Consider the following 25,436-nt stretch of genomic DNA (forward strand, 5'->3'; position numbering starts at 1 on the left):
GCCATGGCCTTTTCTCCTTGCAAATGTCAGAACCTTTTGCTAGGCACTTTTGGCCATGCTGTTCCTCATCCTGCTGAGGGACTTGCTTGGCCATTACCCAGCTTTTCTGTTCAGTGGGTATGAAAGAAAGAAAGTGAAGTTGCTCAGTTGTATCGGACTCTGTGGCCCCATGGACTGTAGCCTGCCAGGCTCCTCCATCCATGGAATTTTCCAGGCAAGAGTACTGGAGTGGGTTGCCATTTCCTTCTCCAGGGAATCTTCCCGACCCAGGGATCAAACCTGGGTCTCCAGCATTGCAGGCAGATGTTTTTACCGTCTGAGACACCAGGGAAGCCCGTGGGTATAGGCTTTAAAAAAACAGGACTTGGCAATAAGGGATTATCAGTCTCTGGGCTTTTAGTAGTGCTATTTCAGTCAGCTGTGTTTTGGGTTAAATAGATTGTGTGCTGTTAGGTTTGAAAGTTTGATGAGTATTTGTACGTATTTCTGAAACTAGGACTGTTAGTTTTAGGACTAGGAGTTCTCAAAATCTTTAATTCGGAGTTTTAAATTTTCACATAAGAATTATCATTATAGATAACTGAATGATTGCTTTATAGCTGACTCTCATGAGATTTTAGTCTTTAATGATTAAAGACTACATTAAAGATTAAATGTCTTTAATTTATATGGCTAAGTTTTTCAAGCATGGGCTTCTGGAGTCTGTGAGGTTGCTGACTGATAGTGGTCTGTATTGTTTCTGTGAAAAAATTGTTTTTAAACCTATCTACTAAATAGTTACGAGAGTAAACTAAGTTGGATTGCCACTGTATTTAATTTATATATATACATGTCAGTAGTCCAAATATTCTAGCATACTTTTATGTCCCATCTTGTTTAAAAATGATACTTGTGAAAAAGTACATGATTAATTCCATTACTGCTACAGTTTAATAGTAAAATGGAGATTACCTATGTAGAAAGCAGCTAATACATAGTTTTCTTACATTTTGAAGTAGTTGATAAATACTTCTTTCATCCCATCCACTCAGTACATCCTTTCACTAAAAATCTGAAGGTAATTTATGCTTTGCACATGGACTTCTTGACTTTTTTTTTAAAACTAATTTCAAATATTTTTCTATGTAGAGAAGGTAAAATGAATTAAAAGTTTTCTTTTTGTTATTTATAAATGACATTTTAAACTGATTCTTGAAAGCTCTTCAAACATGGAATAGGGCTTGCTTTTTTATTCATTAAATTGATAGTTATTGCAACTTTAACCAAACCTATTTAGCAGTATCCTAATCCTGTTCTTACACATAATGAACAAAAGTAGCCTGCTACTGGTCATACAGCTTATCAATACGGTCACAGAATCTCATTAATCCTCATGAAACTGCATGATGTCAGAGAAGCAGTTGTTAGAGGTTAGTATCAAATGCTCATTGAACGTTTTCTGAGTGTTCTGCTCTGTTGTTAGAGGTTTGTGTGCATTTTTATTGTTGTGAAAATTCAACCTTGTGAAATAGGTACTATTATTGCCCTCATTTTTTAAATAAGAAAACTGAGGCAAAGAGTGGTGGTAGTGGGATTGTGTACAAGTTTCTAAACACTTCTTCGCCTATCTCTGCCATATTCTTCTCTAAGTTCAACTCCTTCACACAAGATTTTACCCCTTATGAGTTACTCAAGAACATTGTTCTGGAAATTTTCTGTTTTTCTCTCCTGCATCATCACTTTCCTGAGGATGGATTATTTCTATTGGCATACAAACATGTTATTTCTCTTTCTTTAAAAAAACAAAAACACAAAACAGTAAAACAAACAAGATCCTCTTTTGATTCCACTTCCTTTCCAGCTATTACTTTATTCCCTTTCTGTCTTTAGTGCACAACTCCTTATAAATTGTGGATATTCACTATTTGTAACTGTACTCCTCTCCTTTTCTCTTAAATACATCCCAGTTTTTACCCTACTGTTCCACCAAGATTGCTTTTATCAAGGTCACCAGGGAGCTCTATGTTGCAGGATATGGTGGGGGAATATAGAGAAATGAATAGTATGAAAGAAGGACGCTGTAAGTATATAACAAAAACCTAGAAACATTCAAATATCCATGTTGTAAACCTTAGTATTTCTGTGTAATGGAGCATTCAAAAAGAGTGGGGAAGACATCTTTATACTGCTAAGAAGTAATGGCCAGGGTAAAATAAGTGAGAAAACAAAGTACTAAAGAGTGAGTATCGTGTTCTTCCTTTTAGTGAAAAAAGAAGGGAAACACAAGTGTCCTTATATCCACATTTGTTATGTTGTTGAAAAACCATGGAAGGATAATTCAAAATTACAGAGGAAGAGGGTAGGGGACAGAAGCTAAACCTCTTTGTACCTTATTCTATAATTTTTCCTTTGTTTCTGTGTATGTTATACATAATTTTAAAAATTAAATAGAAAAAAAATTCCTAAACAGTTTAACAATGTCAGGATGTTAACAAAATTACAAGTAATTTTGAAACACTATTTTGACTACATATCTCTAGTAGGATAGATCTAAGGACTAAAAAAGTGACAAGAAATCTTAAACCTCATCCAGAATTATTGTGATTATACATAGTAGGATAAAGCACATAAGTACTTTTGCTAATGGCACAATTTTGTTAATATCATTAGTAAAAAAGATTTTCAGGATGACAGATGTATAAATAAAATAAAAAACCATATACCATTCAATTAAAATCAGAAAAATGAATATTCACTCTGGGTTTAAGTTTCTCCTTTGCAAAAATACATATTTTGTATCTCTCTTGAAGAATCTTAGAAATAATAGCAAGTGATCATAAGTAGCCTTAGGCCCCAGATTTTGTCTTTAGATGCCATTTCCTATTAAAAGGAATAAAGCCCCTGGAACTGTGGCTCTCTCCAGGCCTGGCAAAAGAAATGTGGAAGGTGAACCTTATGTGCCTGAAAGCAAAGCTCTTACAGACTACAGAGGTCAACATTATTTTCTAGCCCTAATGAAATAATGGATCTAGGCAGTTTGATCTAAGTTATTAAAAAGGTGAATGTTTGATGGCAGACTTCATAGGGGATGAATCAGGCTGACAATATTTAAACACACTGATCGATCTTAACATGACTAAAAGTAGGTCACCCAGTCTACATGTGCTAATAATGATGTGATACAACAGGAAGTTCTCTTGTCAAACAAAAAAGAACCTGAAGTTAATCAACCCTCCAGATCGAACTGCATTTACAGAAGACTACAGGACAAACTCTACGATACCAGGACACAGTCACTTACATCCAGACTGCAACATGTAGCCAGGGAAAATTTTGAAAGAAGTAGAAGCTGTTAAAGGATTAAAAGAGACATAACAACCCAATTCCATGTGTGAACCTTGTTTGATTCTGATTTAGACAAACCATCAGATGGTAAAGAATCTGCCTGCAATGTGGAAGACCTGGGTTCAATCCCTGGGTTGGGGTGACCCCCTGGAGAAGGGCATGGCAACCCACTCCAGTATTCGTGCCTGGAGAATCCCCATGGAGAGAGGAGCCTGACAGGGGCTGCAGTCCATGGGGTCACAGAGTCGGGCACGACTGAGTGACTCAGCACAGCATAGCACACATCCCTAAAAAGACATTTTTGAGCAAGTGGGGAAAATTGAGCTGTACTGGCTATTACTTAATAAGAAATTAATGTTAATTTTATTGAAGGTGGTAATATTGTGGCTAGCTACAAAAACAATTGCTACAGATACATGCTATTTTTTAAAATGTGAAAAGAAATGATATGGGGTGTTTGCTTTAAAACTCTTTTCCTTGCCAAAAATGAAATGGGGGTGGGTAAATGAAACAAGAATAGCAAAATGTTGATAATTGTTGGCGCTAGATATTTGGGAATTCTAAAGATGGTAAGGGGCTTCATTTTATTCTCTCCACTTTGTGTGTGTTTGAGAATTTTAATAGTAAAGTAAAATCATAAGAAAAGACTGATATTTTTTGTATCAAATGATATGACATAGTATCTATGACATGTTTGAACTGATAGTTTATTATGGCTGTAGTATTTATCAAAGGAACTTCTTTAGGTTGCAGCTGAAGTAATAAGTATATTGTAGAAACTTAAAAAGCATCATCTAATTCATTTCTCCAGGGCTTAAATCAGTCTTTATCGCTTAACGTTTAACTTACATAATTTACTATTGTGCCCCACTCACTATTCATATGTATTGATTTAAGTTTCAAGACTTGTGATATGTAGTTTCTCAAAAAAATCCTGTGTTGTATTTGGTTGTTTATATATAAGAATTTGTATATGTGCATTTTCGGAATGGTGCACTCAAAAATACTTCTGGGGAAATTAAATTATGCCTAAAAGCTAAGTATCTTGGAAGGACAACTATACCTTCTCTTGATCTCTGATACCTAAGGACCCCTGAACCACAGATCTTAACTACAAAATGGCTCTTTTTACTGTGGTTAATTTTAATGTAAGACTCTTTTTTATTAGCCATGTTGCATATATAGACTGTTTGAAAATTGTTACAGTTATTGCTTGGATTTGACATGTTTAGTAATTGTCAATATAGCCAATATTTGTTTTAATAGAATTCAAGGAACGCTTGCCTGTTTCTCCATTATGAAATAGGAGGTCTTATGGGGACTGTACATAAATGTTTTTATTTTAAATACCTAATGCTTGTAGTGTGAGCACTTAGCAGATTTATTAGAAGTACAAAATAAGGCAGAGATAACCAGAATTTATTTTATATTTTGGGTTGTATATGGAGATGGCACTTGGATCTCCATGCACTTGAGCTTGTTTTTCTTGAGCCTTGTGTTTTTGAAAAATGTACAAATGTATTCATGAGAATGGCAAGAATAATAAAAACTAGAATAGTTATCTAAAACTGTAAACTATATCCAAATGGCTTTGAATTTAAAACTGATAAATTACCCTGCATGATGTTACTAAAGAAGAAAATAAATTTTATGTATACTTTTGATTAAAAATACTGACAAAATAATGCAGAATAACACTGGTGACCTTGGAATTTTATCCCATTGTTGACTGTTAATAGAAAGCCATCCACCTTCTCATTAATAGTCTTGAAGGTTTTTAATGACAGTCACACATGCATTGCATTATGGCTGAAAGACCAACTTCCAATTTACCTATTTTTCCCCTGTTTTAAAGATAATTTGGTAATTATCTGTATTTTATTATATCTACAGTAGATATGTTACCATTTGCTGAACTTTTAATGTCTTAAATGGAATTTGGAAAAACCAAATTCTTAAATTATGTCAGTTTTCTGCGTATTTGTGCCTAAAGGGAATTTTACTTTACCCGTAGTAAGGCGTCTTATTCCCAACTTTCAATTTGTATAATTAGAAAAAGTTGAATTTTTTTCTTTGAATTTTTTTCTTTATCCCATTTCTTAGTTGACGAAGGATCAGAGATTGGTGTATTCGGGCAGACTGCTTCCCGATCATCTGCAGCTGAAAGACATTCTCAGAAAAGTAAGCTTTTCCTCCACTATTCAATACCAGTTACTCAGAGTGCCGAGGAAATATGTTCTGAACTTTCTTTTGATATCCAACCAATTTAGTTCTTAGACACTTAAAATCAACCCTTTTGGGTAGCATAATAGGTGATTCTGATTAGTCAACAGTTTTATATATCCATCTGATAGCTAAATCTGAAATAGCATTACATATTTGTGTTCAGGGATTTGTTATCTTGTGGAAGAAAGCCATATTGACTTATCATTAATGCAGGAGTAGAGTGCTCAAGTAGACTGGTAACAGTCCCCTCTCTTAAATCTGTTTTTGATGAAACTACATGACATTTTAATACAAGTTAACTTGCGTTAGGAGTTTAATTTTGGGACATCAAATATTACAGAAGGAAGCCCACTTGGTCCATTAGCAAACTTTGAATCCTGGTACTCAGAGTTAAATATATTTTAATATAATTTTTTGATAGAATACTAGTTACTTTAATGGCAGCTTTTAGCTCATGTTTATTTATGGAATTTATACTTTTAGAATTTTTCTGCATTTGAGATTCTTTTTGCTTGTGAATGTAGCAGAATTGAATATGTAGCTGTTAGGTTTCACTTTAGATTTTTTATGTAACTCAGTGTTTTCTGGATATCCCTAATCTCTTTATGCTCTTGTGTATGTTTATGATCACCTGTGGGAAATTTTAAAAAACCTTACACTGGTGTATTCCTTCTGTTTAGATAGTTGACATTGTAGCTTTGCTAGTGTGACTTCCTGCTGTCATTTTCATTTTAATCATGTAGTTTCAGGTTGCCAAAGTGGTTTAATAACATCTCTCCCTGTCTCTCTCTCCCTACTTCTCCCTCTATCTCAAAAATACTGGCTTTTGTAGCATATATCCTCCCCTCTTTCTTTTCTTAATAGACTTTATTTTTTAGAGTGGTTTTAGGTTCATAACAAAATTGGGAAGAAGGTATAAATATTACCTATATAACTCCTAGCTCCACACATACACAGCTACTCCCACTAACAGCATTCCCCATCAGTCTACATTACAGTGCTACAGTAGCTAGAGTTGAAGCCTGTATTGACATCATCACCCCAAACCCTAGTTTACATTAGGGTTCACTCTTGGTGTTGTACTTTCTGTAGGCTTTAATAAATGTATAATGACAAGTATCCACCTTATAATATTGTACAGAATATTTACTACCCCCCAAATCCGCTATGTTCCACTTCTTCATTTTCTTTCCTGGCTTTATCCTTAAAAACTTTTTTCACTATATGCTCTTTGAAATATAGATTTATTATTTTAACCCAAGGATAGCTAGAGTCTGAACATGCATACTTCTAAAAAGGATTTTGCTGCCAGAAATCATTCCCAACCAGAATACTTAAAATGCTTTGGGATTTCCATGGTGGTCCAATGGTTAAGACCCTGTGCTATCCCTAATCAATTGACCCTAACCCTAACCCTAACCCTAATCCTTGATCAGGGAACTGAGATCCCACATGTGCCTCTCTATGGCCAACACCCCGCCCCCCCCCCCCCCCCCCCCCCGGCCCCACGAAAACAACAACAACAACAAACAAAAACCACCCAGCTTCAGTCAAAGGACTGTTGTGTCCCTTATCATAGAACATTTTGAACAGTATGTTTACAGTTTGAACAGATCATTGGACTGTATAACACTTTACTTCTTTCAGTTAAATGCTGTCATTAACTTTATCTGTTTAGTTATAAAATGTCTTATAGAAACATTTCCCAAAGGTGAATAAATACTATGAGGTAATTGTGGTTAATATGACCTTTGAAACTAGGTTTGTAAGGATGAACATCTTACACTTGGATGCTTGTTTTACTGTTCTGTATTCCCAAGCTAAGGGGACATTGTAAATCAGGCATCCTTTCTACCTGCTTTGCTTGGTGTACCTTATGTAATGCTATTTCTGGGAATGCTGTTAGTATTCTAACTCCTAGTAACTTCTTCCTCTAAACCCATAAACAGTTATAGTTCATGCATCTCAGTTTTGTGCAAAAGACTGATTTATGTATTTCTCTAATTGCTCTCTAATGTGCTAGTCTGTTCTTTTAAAAAATTTTTTATTTATTTATTTGTTTTTCGCTGCTGGGTCTTCGTTGCTGTGCCAACTTTTCTCCAGTTGTGGAGAGTGGGAGCTACTCTCTAGTTGCAGTGTGCGGGCTTCTCACTGCGGTGACTTGTCTTGTTGCCAAGCACAGGCTCTAGGGCGCGCGGGCTTCAGTCAGTGCAGCTCTTGGGTTCTAGAGCACAGGCGCAATAGTTGCCGTGCATGGGCTTAGTTGCTGTTTGTGGGATCTTCCCAGATCAGGGATCAAACCCCTGTCTTCTGCATTGGTAGGCAGATTGTTTACCACTGGGCCACCAGGGAAGCCCTAGTCTGTTCTTTTTTTTTTTTTTTTTTTTATTTTATTTTTAAACTTTACATAACTGTATTAGTTTTGCCAAATATCAAAATGAATCCGCCACAGGTATACATGTGTTCCCCATCCTGAACCTAGTCTGTTCTTTTAACAACATCATGAGTCTCCTTAGGGGAGGGACTGACTCCTGCCCTTTCTTGGATTCACCTCAGAATTAAGCACAGTTCTTGTTTATGGAAGATGATGAATTCCCAGAGCTTTGTTTCTCTTTCTCACAGCTGGGCATCTTTTTTTATTATTTCCTGTTGCACGGCCCCTGCCCCCCCCCCCCCTTTTTGAAAATCATTTTCTGATTTTTTCTTTTTTAAAATTGCTGCACCATCCTTTGTTCTTCTCTGCCTCTCCTTACTCTACCTTATTTACTTGCTTTATGCCTATGATAGATATACTCATGAAATCATTAAGCTAAAATGCCAATTATTTTTAGAGTATTTTCCTTCCTCATAGTTGTAGATTTATGGAGACACATTTGGAATATTTACAGAATATAGCTCAAATACATGCTGTATGTCTGTGTATAAGTGTTAGAGATAAAACCAGTTTTTGACTTAAAAAATAAAATACTATAGCTAAAATTCAGACAGATGAGACTATAGTGAGGCTATTTGAGTTTCCTTATCACTGTAAGTTTTCAAATAATGCAAACATTTACTATTCGAAGTTTGTAGGCCTAAGCTTCAGTGTGACTGTCACAGTGCTGATACTATTGTGTGTAGTATTTTTATACTGAAATACTAGGTTGCGTTGACACAACTCAACAGCAGTGTTTGCTTCAGAACTCCTTGGTATACAAAATAATAATTTTTTCATATAGTAGTTCCTGAGTATTGAGACCATTTTCTAAGCATGGAGGAAGTACTGAATTCAGAAGGGTCCAAATTTATTACTAATAAAAGGGCTGTGGTAGGAAGAAACTTAAGTTTTGAGTTAAGTATTTCTGCTTAGCTACTGACATTTTTGATCTGTGTACTTTCCAGTACTACCCTTTAAATGTAATTTTCTTTAATTTTAGCAAGATGAGTATCATATGGTTCATCTAGTATGTACTTCTCGGACTCCTCCCAGTTCTCCAAAATCCAGCACCAATAGAGAAAGTCATGAAGCACTGGCATCCAACAGCAATTCTGTGAGTTGTTTTGGGCAGAGTAAATGCTGAAGTTTTCTGATTATCCCTTCTGGCCTCTAAAAACTAAGTGGAAAACAGAACAACTGGATCTTGTGGGTGGTGAGACTAGGTTGTGAACAGCTTAAGTTAATCATTTAAACTTCATTTTTAGAGATCCAATACACAGTGTAATCCCTTGAAGCCTGTTCCCCATGAGTTATAATTTGCTATATGGCAGGTCAGTAATAGAGCCAATTTTCAGGGGTTTAATTACTGAAATACTGAAAAGACAGAATTATGATATGGTTATATAATATAAACTCTACAGCCAATATTTCAGAAATGTTTAAGGTATTTTATATATTATATTTAATCAAGGTAGATTAAATTATTTAAACTTTAAATTTGCTAAATCTTCCTGAAGAAGATTGCTTGTTCAATAATTGTTTTTTAAAATGACTGGATTTGAGTGTATATTCCGACTATGGGAGGAATAAGTACTTGATGTACCCAGTTCTTTCAGACTTGAGTATTCATTTTTCCCTCCTTAGTTTTCCATCTGCCTAAAATTGTTTTGGAAATTTAAAAAACTAGTTGAACTTTTCAACTTAGACATTTTTTACACTGTCCAAATTCTTCTTAGGTTAAATTATTTTTGGTTTCCTGTAGAAGCTTTATGTGACACTTTTGGAGGTGAAGGAAAAGGACTGGTTGAGCGGGAAGCTGTTTAAAGCTCCCTGGGTCGGGAACTTTTGTGCTGCTAAGTGTACTTTCCTTCTTGTCAGGAATCGAGCCAAAATTTTGAGGAGGGGATGAATGGCAGGGGTGATAACGAGAGACTGATTGTTAACTGCTTCTTTAAGAAACTAGATCTTGTAGTTGCTCTCTTTAATGAGCATAGCCTCAATGGTAAGTATTTTCTAGTACTAGCTGTGGGAATTCAGCTTTCACTAAACTGAAATTTGTTTTGTCGATAAACCTAAGGGTCTTTATATGTTTCCTACCTTGCATAAGAAGGGACAAAACCCTGGTACTGGCATAGAATTCTGTTTATAGTCTTTGAACAGTTGTGTTGCTCCAGTTTCTGTTGACAGAGAACTTTCTTTTCCCTTTTCTAGTAGTTCCTCAGCCATGATTTCATTTCTTTATAATATATATTCAGTTTTTCAGAGGTGTGTTATAAAAAAATCTAAGAAGTATCAAAGGAGAATGAAATTGAATTCCTCTTAATTTTTTTATGGCTGATAAATTTCAGTGGGACTTGACAATGTCTTAAAAATCTGTTCATGAAAGTTGTCTAATAAGGTCAGAAATAATTAGTTCTAGAGAAATTAGGGTGTGCTGCCAAATACCTAGGCCTTTCTTCTATTAATTTTTTTTTAGTGAATACCATATTTTGATGATCCATTTAATATGAAATCTTGCCAAAAAAGAAGCCTTTCCAGGTTGTGTGCCTAATAATCAGCCTCCCTAGTAAGATATTTGGTGTCTGTTTGGTATGGAATAACATTTTAAAGCTTTTGTTAATTTTTCAAAGGTCTCACATGGCAGGACTAAGGAAGGTAGACATGTAAAAAGACATGCTGTAAATAGGAAGGCAGTACCAGTAATGTGATTTTAACAAACTTGGAAGGATGTTGAAATTATCTTGTGTCCGGTTTTTTAAAGTAGGTAATTTATATAAACTGTAATTGTGTTTTAAATTTACATAAAACACTTGACAAACTATTTTCAAACAGCAACAAATTGAGGTGGTCTTCAAGGGGTTATATTGATTGAAGTTGTTGAATCTGTAAGTTACTGACACCATTAATGCATTAGAATTTTAAAATTCTGTTTGGTATCTTGTTTATTTTGTTAAAAAAAAACAACAACAGTATTTGTTGGTAGTATCTTTAATAGGATTTTAGGACTGAAAGGAATCTTGAAAATCTAGTTCAATCTCATTTTTTATAGGAAAGCTGTGACTTAGGGGTTAAGTAAATTGTAAGGTTATGTTCCTTGTTAATGTCAGAGATAACACCAAATTCTAGCACGCTCTTCAGTGTTTTAAACCAGTATATGACTAATGGCATGTTATACAGTAGCTGGTACATAGTAAATGTTTAAGTGATACAGTTATTAGTACCATTAATGAATACTTCCTATGTGTTAAACATCATGAAAAGAGCTTTGCATGCATTAATTTTCACAAATTTTGTATGCTATTTTTGGTATATAATTACTACTCAGCCTTTTATAGTTGAGAAATGAACTATTACTGTATGATTAATGGATTTTGATTTTCTAAACTCTTTAGTCTCATGAGAATTAAATTATTTATACCTATATATATAAATAAATAAATATACCTATTATGCTGGGCATGCAAGTCAAATCAGTAAATTTCTAGAATTCGCTGTTTGCGGAGGGATTTCACAGATGCATTTTTAGTAATGTGTCTATAATTGTGATTATAATGAGTTAAATCTCCTTGAAAAAAATAATTACATTTTTGTTTGTAGAGTTCAGATCAGTCAGGATCATCAACTCCATCATCCAGTCAAGAAACCTTGACTTTAGCTACCAGTTCTTCCTCAGAAGGATTGAGGCAACGTACCCTTCCACAAGCACAAACTGACCCAGCACAGAGTCATCAGGTCCCATATGTAATGCAAGGGTGAGTGAAACTGTGGTAGCTTTGGTCCTCTTAAAAATCTATGACTCCAGACTTTCATGGTAGCCCCCTTCACTAATCAAAGTACATTTGAAATTTATTCTTATACCTGATTATATGTTTTGTGAATTAGAGGGTTAGGTGTAGCAGTTTTGGGGGGGCTGTTCTGTGTGGTTAGTGGGATTTTAGTTCCCTGACCAGGGACTGAACCTGTGCCTTCTGCAGTGAGAGCACTGGACTGCGACTGAATTCCCTAGAGCAGTGCTTTTGAAAGCTGGTTGTACATTAAAATTGTCTGGGGCAGTACCTTTCAGTCTTTAATGTTTGTGCTAATCACCGGGAGATGTTGTTAAGATGCAGGTTCTGATTCAGTTGGTCTAACAGGGCCTGAGATTATGTATTTCCAGTGAGCTCTTCTGCGATGCTGATGCTTCTGATGCTTTGACCATAGTTTGAATAGCAAGGATCTAGGTAACTAAAATTTTTGTTTTTACTCGATCTTACTATGTCATGCTCAAGTGCTCAGTCGTGTCCAACTTTGTGACCCTAAGGACTATACCCTGCCAGGCTCTTCTGTCCATGGGATTTTACAGGCAAGAATACTGAAGTAGGCTGCCGTTTCCTCCTCCAGGGTATCTTCCTTACTCAGGGATTGAACTCGCGTCTCCTACATCTTGGGCATTGGCAGGCAGATTCTTTACCACTAAGCCATCAGGGAAGCCCCAGTCTCACTATAGATCTACTCAAATTAGTCTTCTAGAGAACAAATGGGTGAATAAGGGTGTTCTTGGAAGAGTATAGAGCCCAGTAATCTGTTTTTTAAAAGTTCTACTGGTGTTTATGATCAGCCAGGCTTGGTAACTACTAAGACAGAGTATTGTGATAAGTATTATGGTGATGTATTATTATGAAGATATGCTAACCATTGCATGTTATCCAGAGACTTTCTTAAGAGGAGTTTACTCAAGAAGCTTGCTATGGCTGCCTTATATTTAGCAATTACAATAGGCCTCTTGGGTTAGGCAGTTCCAGGGGGAATGCAGCCAGCAGCCACAGCAGCTGTGGACAGCTCAGAGAGGAGGATCTTGGGGAATACAGTTTAGATCTGGGTCATGTCTGAAACTGGAGTGCTTTTGAAGTAAAGGAAACAGGAATAATAGTTACTGATAGTTGTTTTGCGTTGCATATTGTGCTGTGGTGTGTGTGACGGTGCTCCAGATCTATGATGGTGAGGCTGGAAATAAGCAAATGGCTAGGACGCCCCCAAAATGGTAGTAAGCGATGTAACCAAGGAGTAGCCACTAACTGTTCTGCCAAAGAGGATGTAATAGCATATGGCTACTTTTTACTTAGAACTTTATAAACTTAATTCAATTCTTAATGTAGAAAAACAAAGCTGAGTATATAGAAAAATATTAAAAAGACTCATTTGTCTCATATTCTTGAGTTTTTCTTCTAAAATTAAGTGTTTAGTGAGGCTGATTGTAGACTTTTATAAAGCATCTCATGAAACTATTTTTGTTTTCAGAAAATGATTATTAAAAACTGGAACTTTGTTATTTGTAAAAAAGTATTGTCACGATTTACATGGTAGAATACTGGCTTAAAATAGTTTGTCTTATGACAGTGATTCCTTTTCTGTCTTTTTTGCAGAATAAAACAGTTCAGTTCCTCTCAGTTTATACAGAGTGCTTTTACTAATATTTTACCAAATATGTTGGTAGTGATGGAAGGTGAGAATAGATATAATAAACCTTGAAGAATATATAATGATATGTTGAAAATAGTTATGTCTGCACAATAATATTTTTAACTCTTTCTCATACTTACAGTGAATATATTAATATATATATATTTTAACTCTTGATTTATTAAATTAAGGTAAAATATGCATAAAATAAACCTTTTAAAGCATTTTTAAAGTGCGCAGTTCACTAGCATTAAGTACCTACACAGTGAATATATACTCTGTAATAAAGTATATGAAGTTGCATGTTTTCAGAATAAGACCATGGATATCTTGGAAACAGATTAATAATTTCTTTAAACTAGTCTGTTGAGAAAATCAACAGACTTTGGAGCAAAGGCATTTAGCTCTTAGAAGTATATAAAACAGAATAGAAAAATTTGAAATAGTGTTTATTTTGCTAAAAATGAGTATTAAGATGAAGAAAGGTAAAATCCGTAAATAATGTTTAGTTTTAAATCAGGAGGACAGTACGGCTTAGTGGATGTACAGATTCAGGAGTCAGCCTGCCTTGCTTTGAATCCTAGCCCTGTCCACTGACTAGCTTGGGCAAGTCTCTTCTCTTCTTTGCTTCAGTTTGCTCATGATCTGCAGATAATAGTACTTATTGTGTAGGATTTCTGTGTGGATTAAGAGTTCATGTATGTAAAGAGTTAAGTGATATGTTAGCAATTGTTTATAAATTCATGCATACATATAAATGCATGCTGTATGTTCATTCAGCAAATCCATTTATAGGCATTTGCGAGTCTGACACACTGAAACATCTGAATGAGGCAGCACCAGGTGCTGGAAAATAAATCTGTATTTGGAAAGAGCACTTTGTGATTTACAAAGCAGTTTAAGTCAAAGTTCAATAAGTAGGTTATTTGGCTTAACAATGGATGTGATTTAACCTAATCTTATAGTTGTAATCTTTTACTAATGAAGACTTTACATCTGTCTTTAAGTAAAGTTTTATTTAATACAGCCTTGCCTTACATGTGCAAGAGCAGTAATTTAGTGATCTCGAAGAATTCACCAACAAAATATAATCTCTCCACATCATTTTTAGACTCCAGCACAGCTTATATTTAGCTAGTCACATGTGTTTCCCACCATGTAGGTTAGTACTCTGTCTTTAAAAAATGGCTAAATTCTGATCACTGTTCCCTGAGTTTTTGAATCACTAGGTTTGGGGTAGTGTTTAGGACTCTGCCAACTTAACAGCATTCTGGGAACCTAGCTTTTCAAGAAATCCTAATGCAGGTGATTATTTGCCCATTAAGCTCTTGAGGACACAAGGAGAAGACCAAACAGTACGTGTGCATCAGCACATTGGCTGTCCATTTATAATGTCACATTTATGAATCTTGACTGACTGTTTTGGACTCAGTGTGTTACGCTGTCATGTTTATTTAACTCTTAAAACTGCTCACTGGTTCATAAAAAATTCCCCACTGTTTTGTACACTTAATTTCCCTGCCTGAAATAGTAGCAGCCTTATTTTATAATTAATAAAACTGAAAACCTATTCATTGTACTCTTCTATTATCTGATTTTTTAATAGCAAAACTGCTTATAACCCACCACCTAGAGATAACTATTACTAACATTTTTGTAGTTTCCTTCTAAATACTTTTCTAAGTATACTTTTTAAATAGAAACATCATACTATTTTATTTTATAAACCTTTTTAAAAAGCAGAATGTAGTCTGGACATATTTCCAGATCAAATATAGATCTACAACATTTAAGGTTTGTATTAGCAATCAGTTTAGCTAAGGACCTGAAAGGCCTATGCACTGAGAACTAGAAGATAATGATGAAAGAAATTGAAGACACAAATAAATGAAAAGGTATTCCATCTCATGAGTTAGAATTAATGCTGTTAAAATGTCCATACTACTCAAAGCAATCTTCAGTCAGTCTCTATCAAAATTCCAAATATTTTTCACAAAAGTGAACAATCCTAAAATTTGTACAGAACCACAAGATCCTAAATAGCTATAGCAATCTTGAGAAAGAAGAACAACGCTAAAGGCATCACACTCCCTGATTTCAAACTGTACTATGGAGTGATAGTAATTAAAACAATATGGTATTGGCATAAAAACAGACTAGTGGAACAGAATAGAGAACCCAGAAATAAACCCATACATACATAATCAATTAATTTATGACAAGAAGCAAGACTACAGTGAGGAAAGGACAGTCTCTTCAATATATGGTGTTGGAAAAACTGCAACAAAATTAAGCTAGACTACTATTTTATATCCTACATAAAATTAACTCAAAATAGGAATTCCCTGGCAGTCCAGTGGTTAGGACTAGGTACTTTCACTGCCGAGGGTGCAGGTTCAATCCCTGATTAGGAAACTAAGATCCTGCAAGCCACACAGCATGGCCAAAATAGAAAAAGTTAACTCAAAATGAATTTGATTTGAATGTAAGGCTTGAAACCATTAAAATCCTAGAATAAAATAAAGCTCCTTGACACTGGACTTGGTGATGATTTTTTAGATTTGACAACGAAAGCAAAACTAAATAAATGGAATTACATTAGACTAAAAAGCTTTTGTACAGTAAAGGAAATCATCAACAAAATGAAAAGGCAACCCACTAAATAGGATAAAGTATTTTCAAATCATATGCCTGATAAGGGGTTATATACACAATATACAAAGGACGCACACAATAGCAGAAAACCAAATAATCCAGTTTAAAAGTGGGCAGAGGACCTGAATAGACTTTCTTTCAAGAAGGCATACAGATGGCCAGCAGTTATATGAAAAGATGCCCAACATCACTAATCATCAGACCAATGCAGGTCAAAAGCACGGTGAGACATTCCCTCACACCTGTCAGAATGGCTGTTATTAAAAAGACAACAAATAATAAGCGTTGGTCAGGATCGTGGAGAAAAGGGAGCCCTTGTGTACTGTTGTTGGCAATGTAAACTGGTACATCCATATGGAAAACATTATGGCGTTTCCTAAAAAAATTAATAACAGAACTACCATGTGATCCATCAGGTCCAGTTCTAAGTATCTGAAGAAAATGAAAATACTTAATTTGAAGAGACAAATGTACCCACATGTTCACTGCAGCATTATTTATAATAACCACAATAAGGAAACAACCCAAGTGTCCCTAGGTAGAAAATGGATAAAGAACTTGGGGTGCATTTATACACAGTGAAACACTATTCAGCCATAAAAAGAAAAGCTATAGTTTATCTATCAGTAACTGTTGTTAAGAGCCTGATTCACCATACCATTACAAATTCATACTTCCCAGTGCAATAAGTTGGAATGTCCTTGTTTTAATTTAGACATGATAAAGAGACATTCTTTTTATTCTGTTTTGTGAAGTGCTTATTTGTTGGCATGTTGGTATTTTAAAAAGTTCATTTGTGACAGTTCTTTATGTAAAAGAATATTACTAATTGATACTATTGAGTATTAATTATTATTTAGTATTCGTTATTACTTAGCATAAACTTGGGCTTCCCTGGTGGCTCAGATGGTTGATTTCATTGAACTTTATACCAACTCTGTGGCCTAGGTACTGTTCTCTCCCAATTTATGAAGGAGGAGGAGGAGGCTAAAAGGTACATAGCCTGCCTTACTTCAGTAGTCAGTATCAGGACTAGAATTCAAATCTACATCTGACTGGAAAGTCTGTGTTAACTGTCTTGTTGAAGTGAATATTTTATCATTTGTTTCAGTATATTTTTCTGTGTTACCACTTGTATTTTGATTTCATTTATAATGGTGGTTCTCTCCCCTCTACTTTCCCATTTAAAACTTTTCTCTAGTCAGATCTATTGGTCAGATTTGAAGCAATCTGACTGAATAAGCCAATTTGTCATATAAGGATCATGTGGAAAGTTTACTTAGAATTTGCGGTAGCTGGGCACTGAAGACAGGAAAATGAATTATGTAGTTGCCCTCAATGGAAGCAGGCAGATCGGCTAATAAATTGCCATTCACTGATGTGCTTCTATGGTTTTGACAAAATTCTGCAGGAGTCTGTGCTTGCAGGAGGTGGGAGAGCGTCATAGCTGGTAACATTGGGGCTGATTTTAAGGGAAGTTCAGCAAGGGAGAACAAAGTAGTGTGGAGAGTCTTGAAAAAGCATATTCTGGAAATAAAGTGGGAATTCCATGAAGGTTTTCTTTGAAAGAATTTGTTTCTGATTGTTGAAGTTTCCAGTTCATCTCCTCTCCTTTATCATTCTTAACTTTAAAAGCATGCTAATGAATCTCTATTATAAGGATCTTACCTAACATCCAGCTTCAGCAACAGTTAATAGACAACAGCTCTTCAACCTTTCCCTTGTTCCTCTTTTTTTTTCTCTTGGGCTGGAGTATTTTTAAAGTAATCCTAGACATCATACCCCTTCATCTGTAAATACTGTGTATCTGTAACAGATATGGACTATAAGAATCACAATACCATTAGAACACGCAACAGAATTAAAAATTCTTTAATATCATTTATTACTCAATTCGTGTTCCATTTTCCCTGATTGTCCCAAATGTCTTTTTATGGTGGTTTTGATCGGATCAGTTTCAGAGATTGACTTACTGCATTTGGTTGAGTAATTTTGTTTCTTAAGGCTCTTTTAATCTAATCCCTATCCCTGTCTTTTTTTACTTTATGCTTTTTCTGTTGTTCTATGTTCTAATTTCCCATAGTAGTCTAGATTCAGCTCACTGCATCCATGTGGTATCATTAATATTTTCCTCTGTTTTCATAGATTGTCTGTAAACTGGTAGTTAGATCTAGGGCCTGATTAAATATTAAAAAGTTCAGCTTAAAAAAAATAATTTTATTTATTTTTGGCTGTGCTGGGTCTTTGTTGCTGTGTGGGCTTTTCTTTAGTTGCAGCAAGTGGGAGCTACTCTAGTTATCATGTGCTGGCTTCTTGTTGCGGTGGCTTCTCTTGTTGCAGAGCACAGGCTCTAGGGTAAGTGGGTTTCAGTATTTGCAGCTCCCGGGCTCTGGAGCACAGGCTCAGTAGTTGTGGCATACTGGCTTCGCTGCTCCGTGGCATGTGGGATTCTCCTGGATCAGGGGTAGAACCCATGTCTCCTGCATTGGCAGGCAGTTTCTTTACTGCTATGTCATCGTGGAAGCCCAAACTTCAACTTTTAAATTTTATTTATTTTTACTTAAGCTTATATGGAAAATGTGATATTTATTAAATCACTTTTATAAAACATTTTGACAATTGACTAACAATTAACAACATAACTAAAAATTTTAGAATCTTAACATCATAGAAGTTTGTTTCTTACTCATGTAGTAGTCTGATTCTAGGCTGTGATGTTAGTTATTCTGTATATGTGGGATCAGGATCATCTTAGATAAGCCATAATGTCTTACTTGGGGCTTTCCTTGTGGCTTGGATGATAAAGAGTCTACCTGCAATGCAGGAGACCTCGGTTTGATTCCTGGGTCAGGAAGATCTGGATAAGGGAATGGCAACCCACTCCAGTGTTCTTGCCTGGAGAATTCCATGGACAGAGGAGCCTAGAGAGCTACAGTCCATGGGGTTGCGAAGAGTGGGACACGACTGAGTGACTAACACCCATACACAGTGTCTTACTTGAGGTATGTTGAACATAAGTATATTTTTTCAGTGAGTTTTAGTATGTTTTGTCAACGGATAACATAGTTCAGAAATAAAAATGTAGAGAAATGCTTTCAACTTCTTCTGGAGCATTAAAAGACATTTTCTAATTACTCTGTTGCAGAAATGTAGACAACCAGCTTCCCGGGCAGGCTGTCCCGGCTGGATTCCCGGTGTACCCCGCCTTCAACCCGCTGCAGGTGCTGTGGTGGCGACAGATGTACGCTCACCACTATTACATGCAGTAGTAAGTCAGTTTGAGTTGATTTTTTTACACATGGTGTTATTTGCTTTCTTTTCTTTTTCATCCTAAGTCAGTTGATTTGGGATTTCATTTACTGATGTATATCGTTTGTTTTTAAAAATTATTTTAAATTATTTGGTTAAAGGAAAAAGGGTACGCATCCTGTTCACATCAACTAAACCTATTCTCTGCTTCTTCCTCTCTCCCTTAATTATATTTGGCAGTATTCAGGTGCTTTCTTTAAGAGAACATTTTATCTATTTAAGAGGAGAAAATGTAGGAAAGTTTCACTGGAAGGCAACAAATCTATATGAAGATAGGATGTCAACTAAAAAAGGGAATAGAAAGAATCATATGTCAGGGAGGCTCATATTGATGTCGGGTTCACTTGTGGCTTATATGCCTTCTGGACTTTTCTGTATTTTAGTAAGTTTTGCTTCTGATCAGCGTGAAACATCCTTAGCATGGAATAGTTTCTTGGTGTTCTTTGCACTGGGCTTCCTATGTATTCATTTAACATTTCTAGCTTCTCTTTAGTGTTCTCCTGTCCTTGTTTCTGTGATTCTGTTATCCTCTTCATTCTTTTTCTCTTTCTGATTACTCATTTTGTATTCTTTGATAGCCTGTTTTTTCCCCTTTTTCTGAATGGTAACATTCCTTGTTCAGTTAAGTATTTGTATACTTACCATGTGCCTTGAGATACACAGTCTGGTAGGGAAGATAGGATTTAGCCCCAGGCTAGTCCTCTTGGTTTTCCTTTTTCTGTGGCCTTAGTTGTTAGCTCTGTGTGATGGCTCCCAGTTCTTCATCTCCTGTGCCTCATCTTGTGTCTCCACTTAATTGTTGGAGAATTCCATGGAGAAATTTGCCTTTCCTTTAAATTCAGTTGGGTCTGAACTTTGACTACATCATCTTGTTATGTGCATTCTCCTTCTTGACTTCCTTGTCAGTGATACTGTCTCTTCTTAATCATCCTCCAAGCCCTTAACATTAATCAGCTTACAACTTACCAAGATGAATCAGTATGTTGTTTCTAGCTTCTGTCCTTCCCTATATTTTACTTCTGATGTTTTGCCTAGATATTTCTAATATTAGACCCACTTTAATGCAATCACTTTTCCTCCTTTTAGGCTCTTGACTGTATTTCATTGTACTACTTGCCAGGTTAACTTAACACATAATTGAGTCCATCATTCTCCATTCCCTAAAATACAAATGGCCCTCTTGCCTACAGTGTGAAGTCTGGATCCTTATTCTTCCTCTATGCTGCTGCTGCTGCTGAGTCGCTTCAGTTGTGTCTGACTGTGCAACCCCATAGACGGCAGCCCACCAGGCTCCCCCGTCCCTGGGATTCTCCAGGCAAGAACACTGGAGTGGGTTGCCATTTCCTTCTCCAATGCATGAAAGGGAAAAGTGAAAGTGAAGTTGCTCAGTTGTGTCCAACTCTTAGCGACCCTTTGGACTGCAGCCTACCAGGCTCCTCCATCCATGGGATTTTCCAGGCAAGAGTACTGGAGTGGGGTGCCATTGCCTTCTCTGATTCTTCCTCTATACCTTACCCCATAAAGCTAACCTGCTTTATTAACTTCATATCCTAATGTTCTCCTGAGTAATATCTTGGCTCCAGGCAGGCTCTATATACCTTACCTGTTGTCACGGTAATCGTTATCATAATTAGTCCCTTTGGTCATGTCCGATTCTTTATGACCCTATGTGCTGTAGCCCGCCAGGTTCCTCTGTCCATGGGAGTCTACAGGCAAGAATACTGGAGTGGGTTGCCATGCCCTTCTCCAGAGGATCTTCCTGACTCAGGGATTGAACCCGTCTCTTACTGGGCTGTAAGACCAGCGCCACCTGAGGAAGCCTTAGTGTTACACTATATCTTTACACCTCTTGTCTTGTTTACAGCATCACTGGAACTGTGTAAGATAAGTGGGACTTATTGTAGTTAGGTACTGAATCATATAATCTTATGTACATCATTTAACTTCAGAGACTCAAGTTTTCACCTTTAATGAAATAACTCACTTATGAATCAGAATGTCCATGAGGTAGGAAGTATTCTGGAAATGAATATGGGGCTTCCCTTGTGTCTCAGCTGGTAAAGAATCTGCCTGCAATGAGGGAGACCTGGGTTCGATCCCTGAGTTGGGAATATCCCCTGGAGATGGGAACAGCTACCCACTCCAGTATTCTGACTTGGAGAATTCCATGGATTGTATTGTCCATGGGACATGACTGAGCGACTTTCACTATAGATGCAGTGTTCAGCATACTGGCTTAAATAAGCTTTTGTACCATGGAAAACTTCTATTTCATTTTGCTATCTTGATTTTAAAACTTTCTTGTAGAGAAAATTCAACATATATAAGACAGAATAAATAAAATGAACCCCTCTGTTCTCACCCCCCAGCTTTTAAACATTTATCAATTCATGACTGTCTGATTCTACAGCTTTCTCCTCTTTGCTGAATAATTTAAAGCAAATTTCAGATACATTATCACTTTACTGGTAGTCTTTTACAGGAAAATTTATTCTGACTCTTAAGCAGTCAAATTATAAGCAAACTTCAGGACCACACATCTTCGTAACTTGACAAGGATCTACACCAGTGTTCTCCAGGTGGAGTTCTCAAAAGTCAGGATGGGGATTGAGGGATTGTTATCTGGGACCTAGTTAATATTTGAAAATACCAATACAAATCATTTATTACTGAGAGTGTACACACAGGGTAATGATTAATGTACTTATTTAGATAAATCTTTTCAAACATGGGTCTGAAGGGAGAGGTGGTGTGTGTGTTGGGGGTGGGCAAGCAGTATTTATCCTATGTAGAAGAACAAAAGAGGCAATTAGGGAAAAGTTTTGTAGAAAGATTTGGTCACAGCCTTATAATTTAGTGAAAGAAAGAAAGAGTGATAACATGGCCGTTTTTAATCTCTTCCATGTCTCCCCCTGCTGTCCTAGACTACCAGGCTGGGAGAACATCCTTTCCTGAGCTACTCCTACCATCCATGTTGGCTCTACTTTTGCACTGGGAATTATACTTACCTAGGAAATGTGGTATAGGAGTTGTGATATTCCACGTAAGGTTTATGAAAAATACATATGGCTTCCCAGGAAGTTCTGAAAAATATAATGTAGTATGATAAATGTTTTTCTTTTTCTTTTTAATATTTATTTTGGTGACTATTTCAGTCAAGCTGCAGTTTCAGCTCAGGCCACATCAAATGCTAACCCAGGCCAGCCTGCTACACAGCCTCTAAATTTGGCACACGTGCCTGGAGAAGAACCCCCACCAGCTCCAAACCTAGTGGCCCAAGAAAATCGACCCATGAATGAAAATGTTCAAATGAATGCACAGGGAGGTCCAGTGCTGAACGAAGAAGACTTCAATCGAGACTGGCTAGACTGGATGTACACGTTCTCACGAGCTGCAATTCTCCTTAGCATTGTATACTTCTATTCTTCTTTTAGTCGGTTTATCATGGTAATGGGAGCCATGCTACTGGTTTATTTGTGAGTGATATTCATTCATTATAATTACTTTCTAAAACTGTTAAGCATGGAATCTGGCATGTGGTAGTCTGTTGTGAATGTTGAGTGAAGGAATATGAATGTTGGGCTTCAGATACCTAGCATCAAGAGCAAAGCAAGTTATGTTTTGTAAGAACGTTTATGAGAATTGTCTAGAAGCAGATTTTTCCCCTTTACTACTTTTTATAAAAATTGTTAGTTCAGTTAGGTATGCTCTAGTAATCATTTGGAACTTGAGTATATGATGCAGTCTTGGAGAGGAGTTTCTTTTTAATTAATTATAGTTATCAATAGTAAGTCTGTTGGATATAGGTCAGATTTTTTTTTCATAAGTAGACTCACTGTCCCTTGCTCCCCTTTTTTCTTAAGAAGCAAACAAATACCTAGTTGAGTTTCATTTTGAAAAATATCAAAAAATGCTTTTATGACTCCTGATATGTCTTACTAGCTCAGGATAGACTTTAAATTGATTCCTGTTTTCCTGTCATTGCTTTGAGAGGGGTAGTTCTTGACCTGAAGAAGGAAATTTGGTTTTTTGGTTTATCGTAGTTCAACCCATGAATGAAAATGTTCTAATCATTTTGCTCTTATAGGACATTAATATTTCCTTGTGTTATGAGTAAAAACAGTTGTGACTTATTTTCTTTTCTCTTTATTTTACTGAGCAGACACCAAGCTGGATGGTTTCCTTTTAGGCAAGAAGGAGTTCAGCACCAGGCTCCCAACAATAATGCTGAAGTTAACAATGATGTACAGAATGCAAACAATCTAGAACTTGAAGAAATGGTATGCTTATGAGGTTTTCATATACTTAAATATAGGTGTTTCTTCAGCACTGTATGAGACCAATATAATAAAAGAATCCCGGGTACTTCATAGCATTGAAGAAAAGCTAACATGTTAATGTGTGGTTTAATCCCAGAGAACCTATAATACTGAGTCAGTCATATATTAGAATTAAGTGGAAAGAACTAACATCGTTCTTCCTAAAAATAGCCTAGAAAGAAAGTTATGCTCACAGTGAGAAATTATTGCATTAAACTGGCAGTTATTCCTTTGAACTTGAACAAGGAGGAGTTTATCAGTTTTGGACTTAAGGAAGATCTCTAATGACCAGATAGTTCTACTTCCTTATTATATACTCATATTCCTTCTTTGGGAAGAATTTAACTCTCTCCTTTTCTGTAATGAGTTCATGGTAGCTGTTAAGATCACTTAGGAATATGTTTCTTGTTTTGTTTGAAAGGAGCGTCTTATGGATGATGGGCTTGAAGATGAGAGTGGAGAAGATGCAGGTGAAGATGCCAGTGCGATTCAAAGGCCTGGATTAATGGCGTCAGCCTGGTCTTTTATCACCACATTCTTTACTTCACTAATACCAGAGGGGCCTCCCCAGGTTGCCAATTAGACTTGAAAAACTGTGCCAGCTGCAAAGGAGGGTCTGAATTTAGGAAAGTGTTTTAAATAACAGTGCAATTTCAAAAAATTTATTACTTTCTTTTCATCATCATGTACAGAGGTGTTTTTTCTTTAAACTTCTCATGCATATGAATATTTTAAGCACAAATAGACTACTAAATATGTGATTTTTTTTTTTTTTAAGATTCTAACAGAACATAGCATAACAATATTGGTCTTCCAGGTTTTATTAATTTCAATTATGTATATTATATCAAGACAGACTTGTGTGTCTTATTTCTTTAAAGAGCTGCTTCACATATAAATGTCTATAGCTTATAGCCCAGCCCTTCAATGTATAATTTGAATAAATATATCTATTTTCTGTGACTTGTCCTAAAAGTTTTAAACAGAATGACCTCATAGTTTTTAATGAAGAATATTAATTACCTAAAATGTGCTAGTAGCATCTTACCCAGCCATAAAGCAATAAACTTCTCAATAATCTTCATTTTGACATTTGAATAAATGGAAACTTTCTATTTTAAGGGCATGTATCCCATCAATTGGAAATAGTACCTTTAAAAAAAAGGCAGCTCTTCAATGGAATTAATAGTGATATAAAATGTTTGATATAGGCAGTACTTTTATAAAATAAGATTCTGGAAATCACTCCCTGTAATTTTTTTAAAATAAAAGGTCAATTATGGTAAAACTGTCTTGTGGTATATTTATTTAAACTCTTTTATATTATACTGTCTCCATACAAAAATCTATGTAAATTTCAGTAGTTCTGGGGTTGCTGAAGTCTTCAAGGTCATTTTCACCTCTGTTTATTCCAGATGGATATCTTCTAGTTCTCAGGGAGTCTAAAACCTCTTTCAGTTCAGTCAGTTCAGTCACTCAGTCGTGTCCGACTCTTCGTGACCCCATGACTCGCAGCACGCCAGGCCTCCCTGTCCATCACCAACTCCCGGAGTTCACCCAGACTCACATCCATCGAGTCAGTGATGCCATCCAGCCATCTCATCCTCTGTCGTCCCCTTCTCCTCCTGCCCCCAATCCCTCCCAGCATCAGAGTCTTTTCCAATGAGTCAACTCTTCATATGAGGTGGCCAAAGTACTGGAGTTTCAGCTTTAGTATCATTCCCTCCAAAGAAATCCCAGGGCTGATC

The 25,436-nt window shown here is 36.1% G+C and overlaps 1 protein-coding gene across 4 annotated transcripts in view; it reads left to right on the forward strand.

Moving 5' to 3' along the window:
- HERPUD2 (HERPUD family member 2) overlaps positions 1 to 24,976 on the forward strand; it is a 36,413-nt gene extending 11,437 nt beyond the window's left edge. For 2 of the 4 annotated variants that reach the window (XM_025291185.3, XM_006053708.4), the window contains exons 2-8: positions 5,428 to 5,505; positions 8,967 to 9,080; positions 11,564 to 11,718; positions 19,206 to 19,328; positions 22,525 to 22,845; positions 23,532 to 23,649; positions 24,110 to 24,976. In XM_025291185.3, coding sequence (XP_025146970.3) covers positions 8,982 to 9,080; positions 11,564 to 11,718; positions 19,206 to 19,328; positions 22,525 to 22,845; positions 23,532 to 23,649; positions 24,110 to 24,271 — 978 coding nt within the window. In that variant the 5' untranslated portion in view covers positions 5,428 to 5,505; positions 8,967 to 8,981 and the 3' untranslated portion in view covers positions 24,272 to 24,976. The remainder of the gene's footprint in view (positions 1 to 5,427; positions 5,506 to 8,966; positions 9,081 to 11,563; positions 11,719 to 19,205; positions 19,329 to 22,524; positions 22,846 to 23,531; positions 23,650 to 24,109) is intronic. The other 2 variants (XM_025291183.3, XM_025291184.3) reach the window with 2 other exon arrangements.
- Positions 24,977 to 25,436: the final 460 nt, after the last annotated feature.

The sequence above is a fragment of the Bubalus bubalis genome, chromosome 8, assembly GCF_019923935.1.
Source record: "Bubalus bubalis isolate 160015118507 breed Murrah chromosome 8, NDDB_SH_1, whole genome shotgun sequence".
NCBI classification, from domain to species: Eukaryota; Metazoa; Chordata; class Mammalia; order Artiodactyla; family Bovidae; genus Bubalus; species Bubalus bubalis.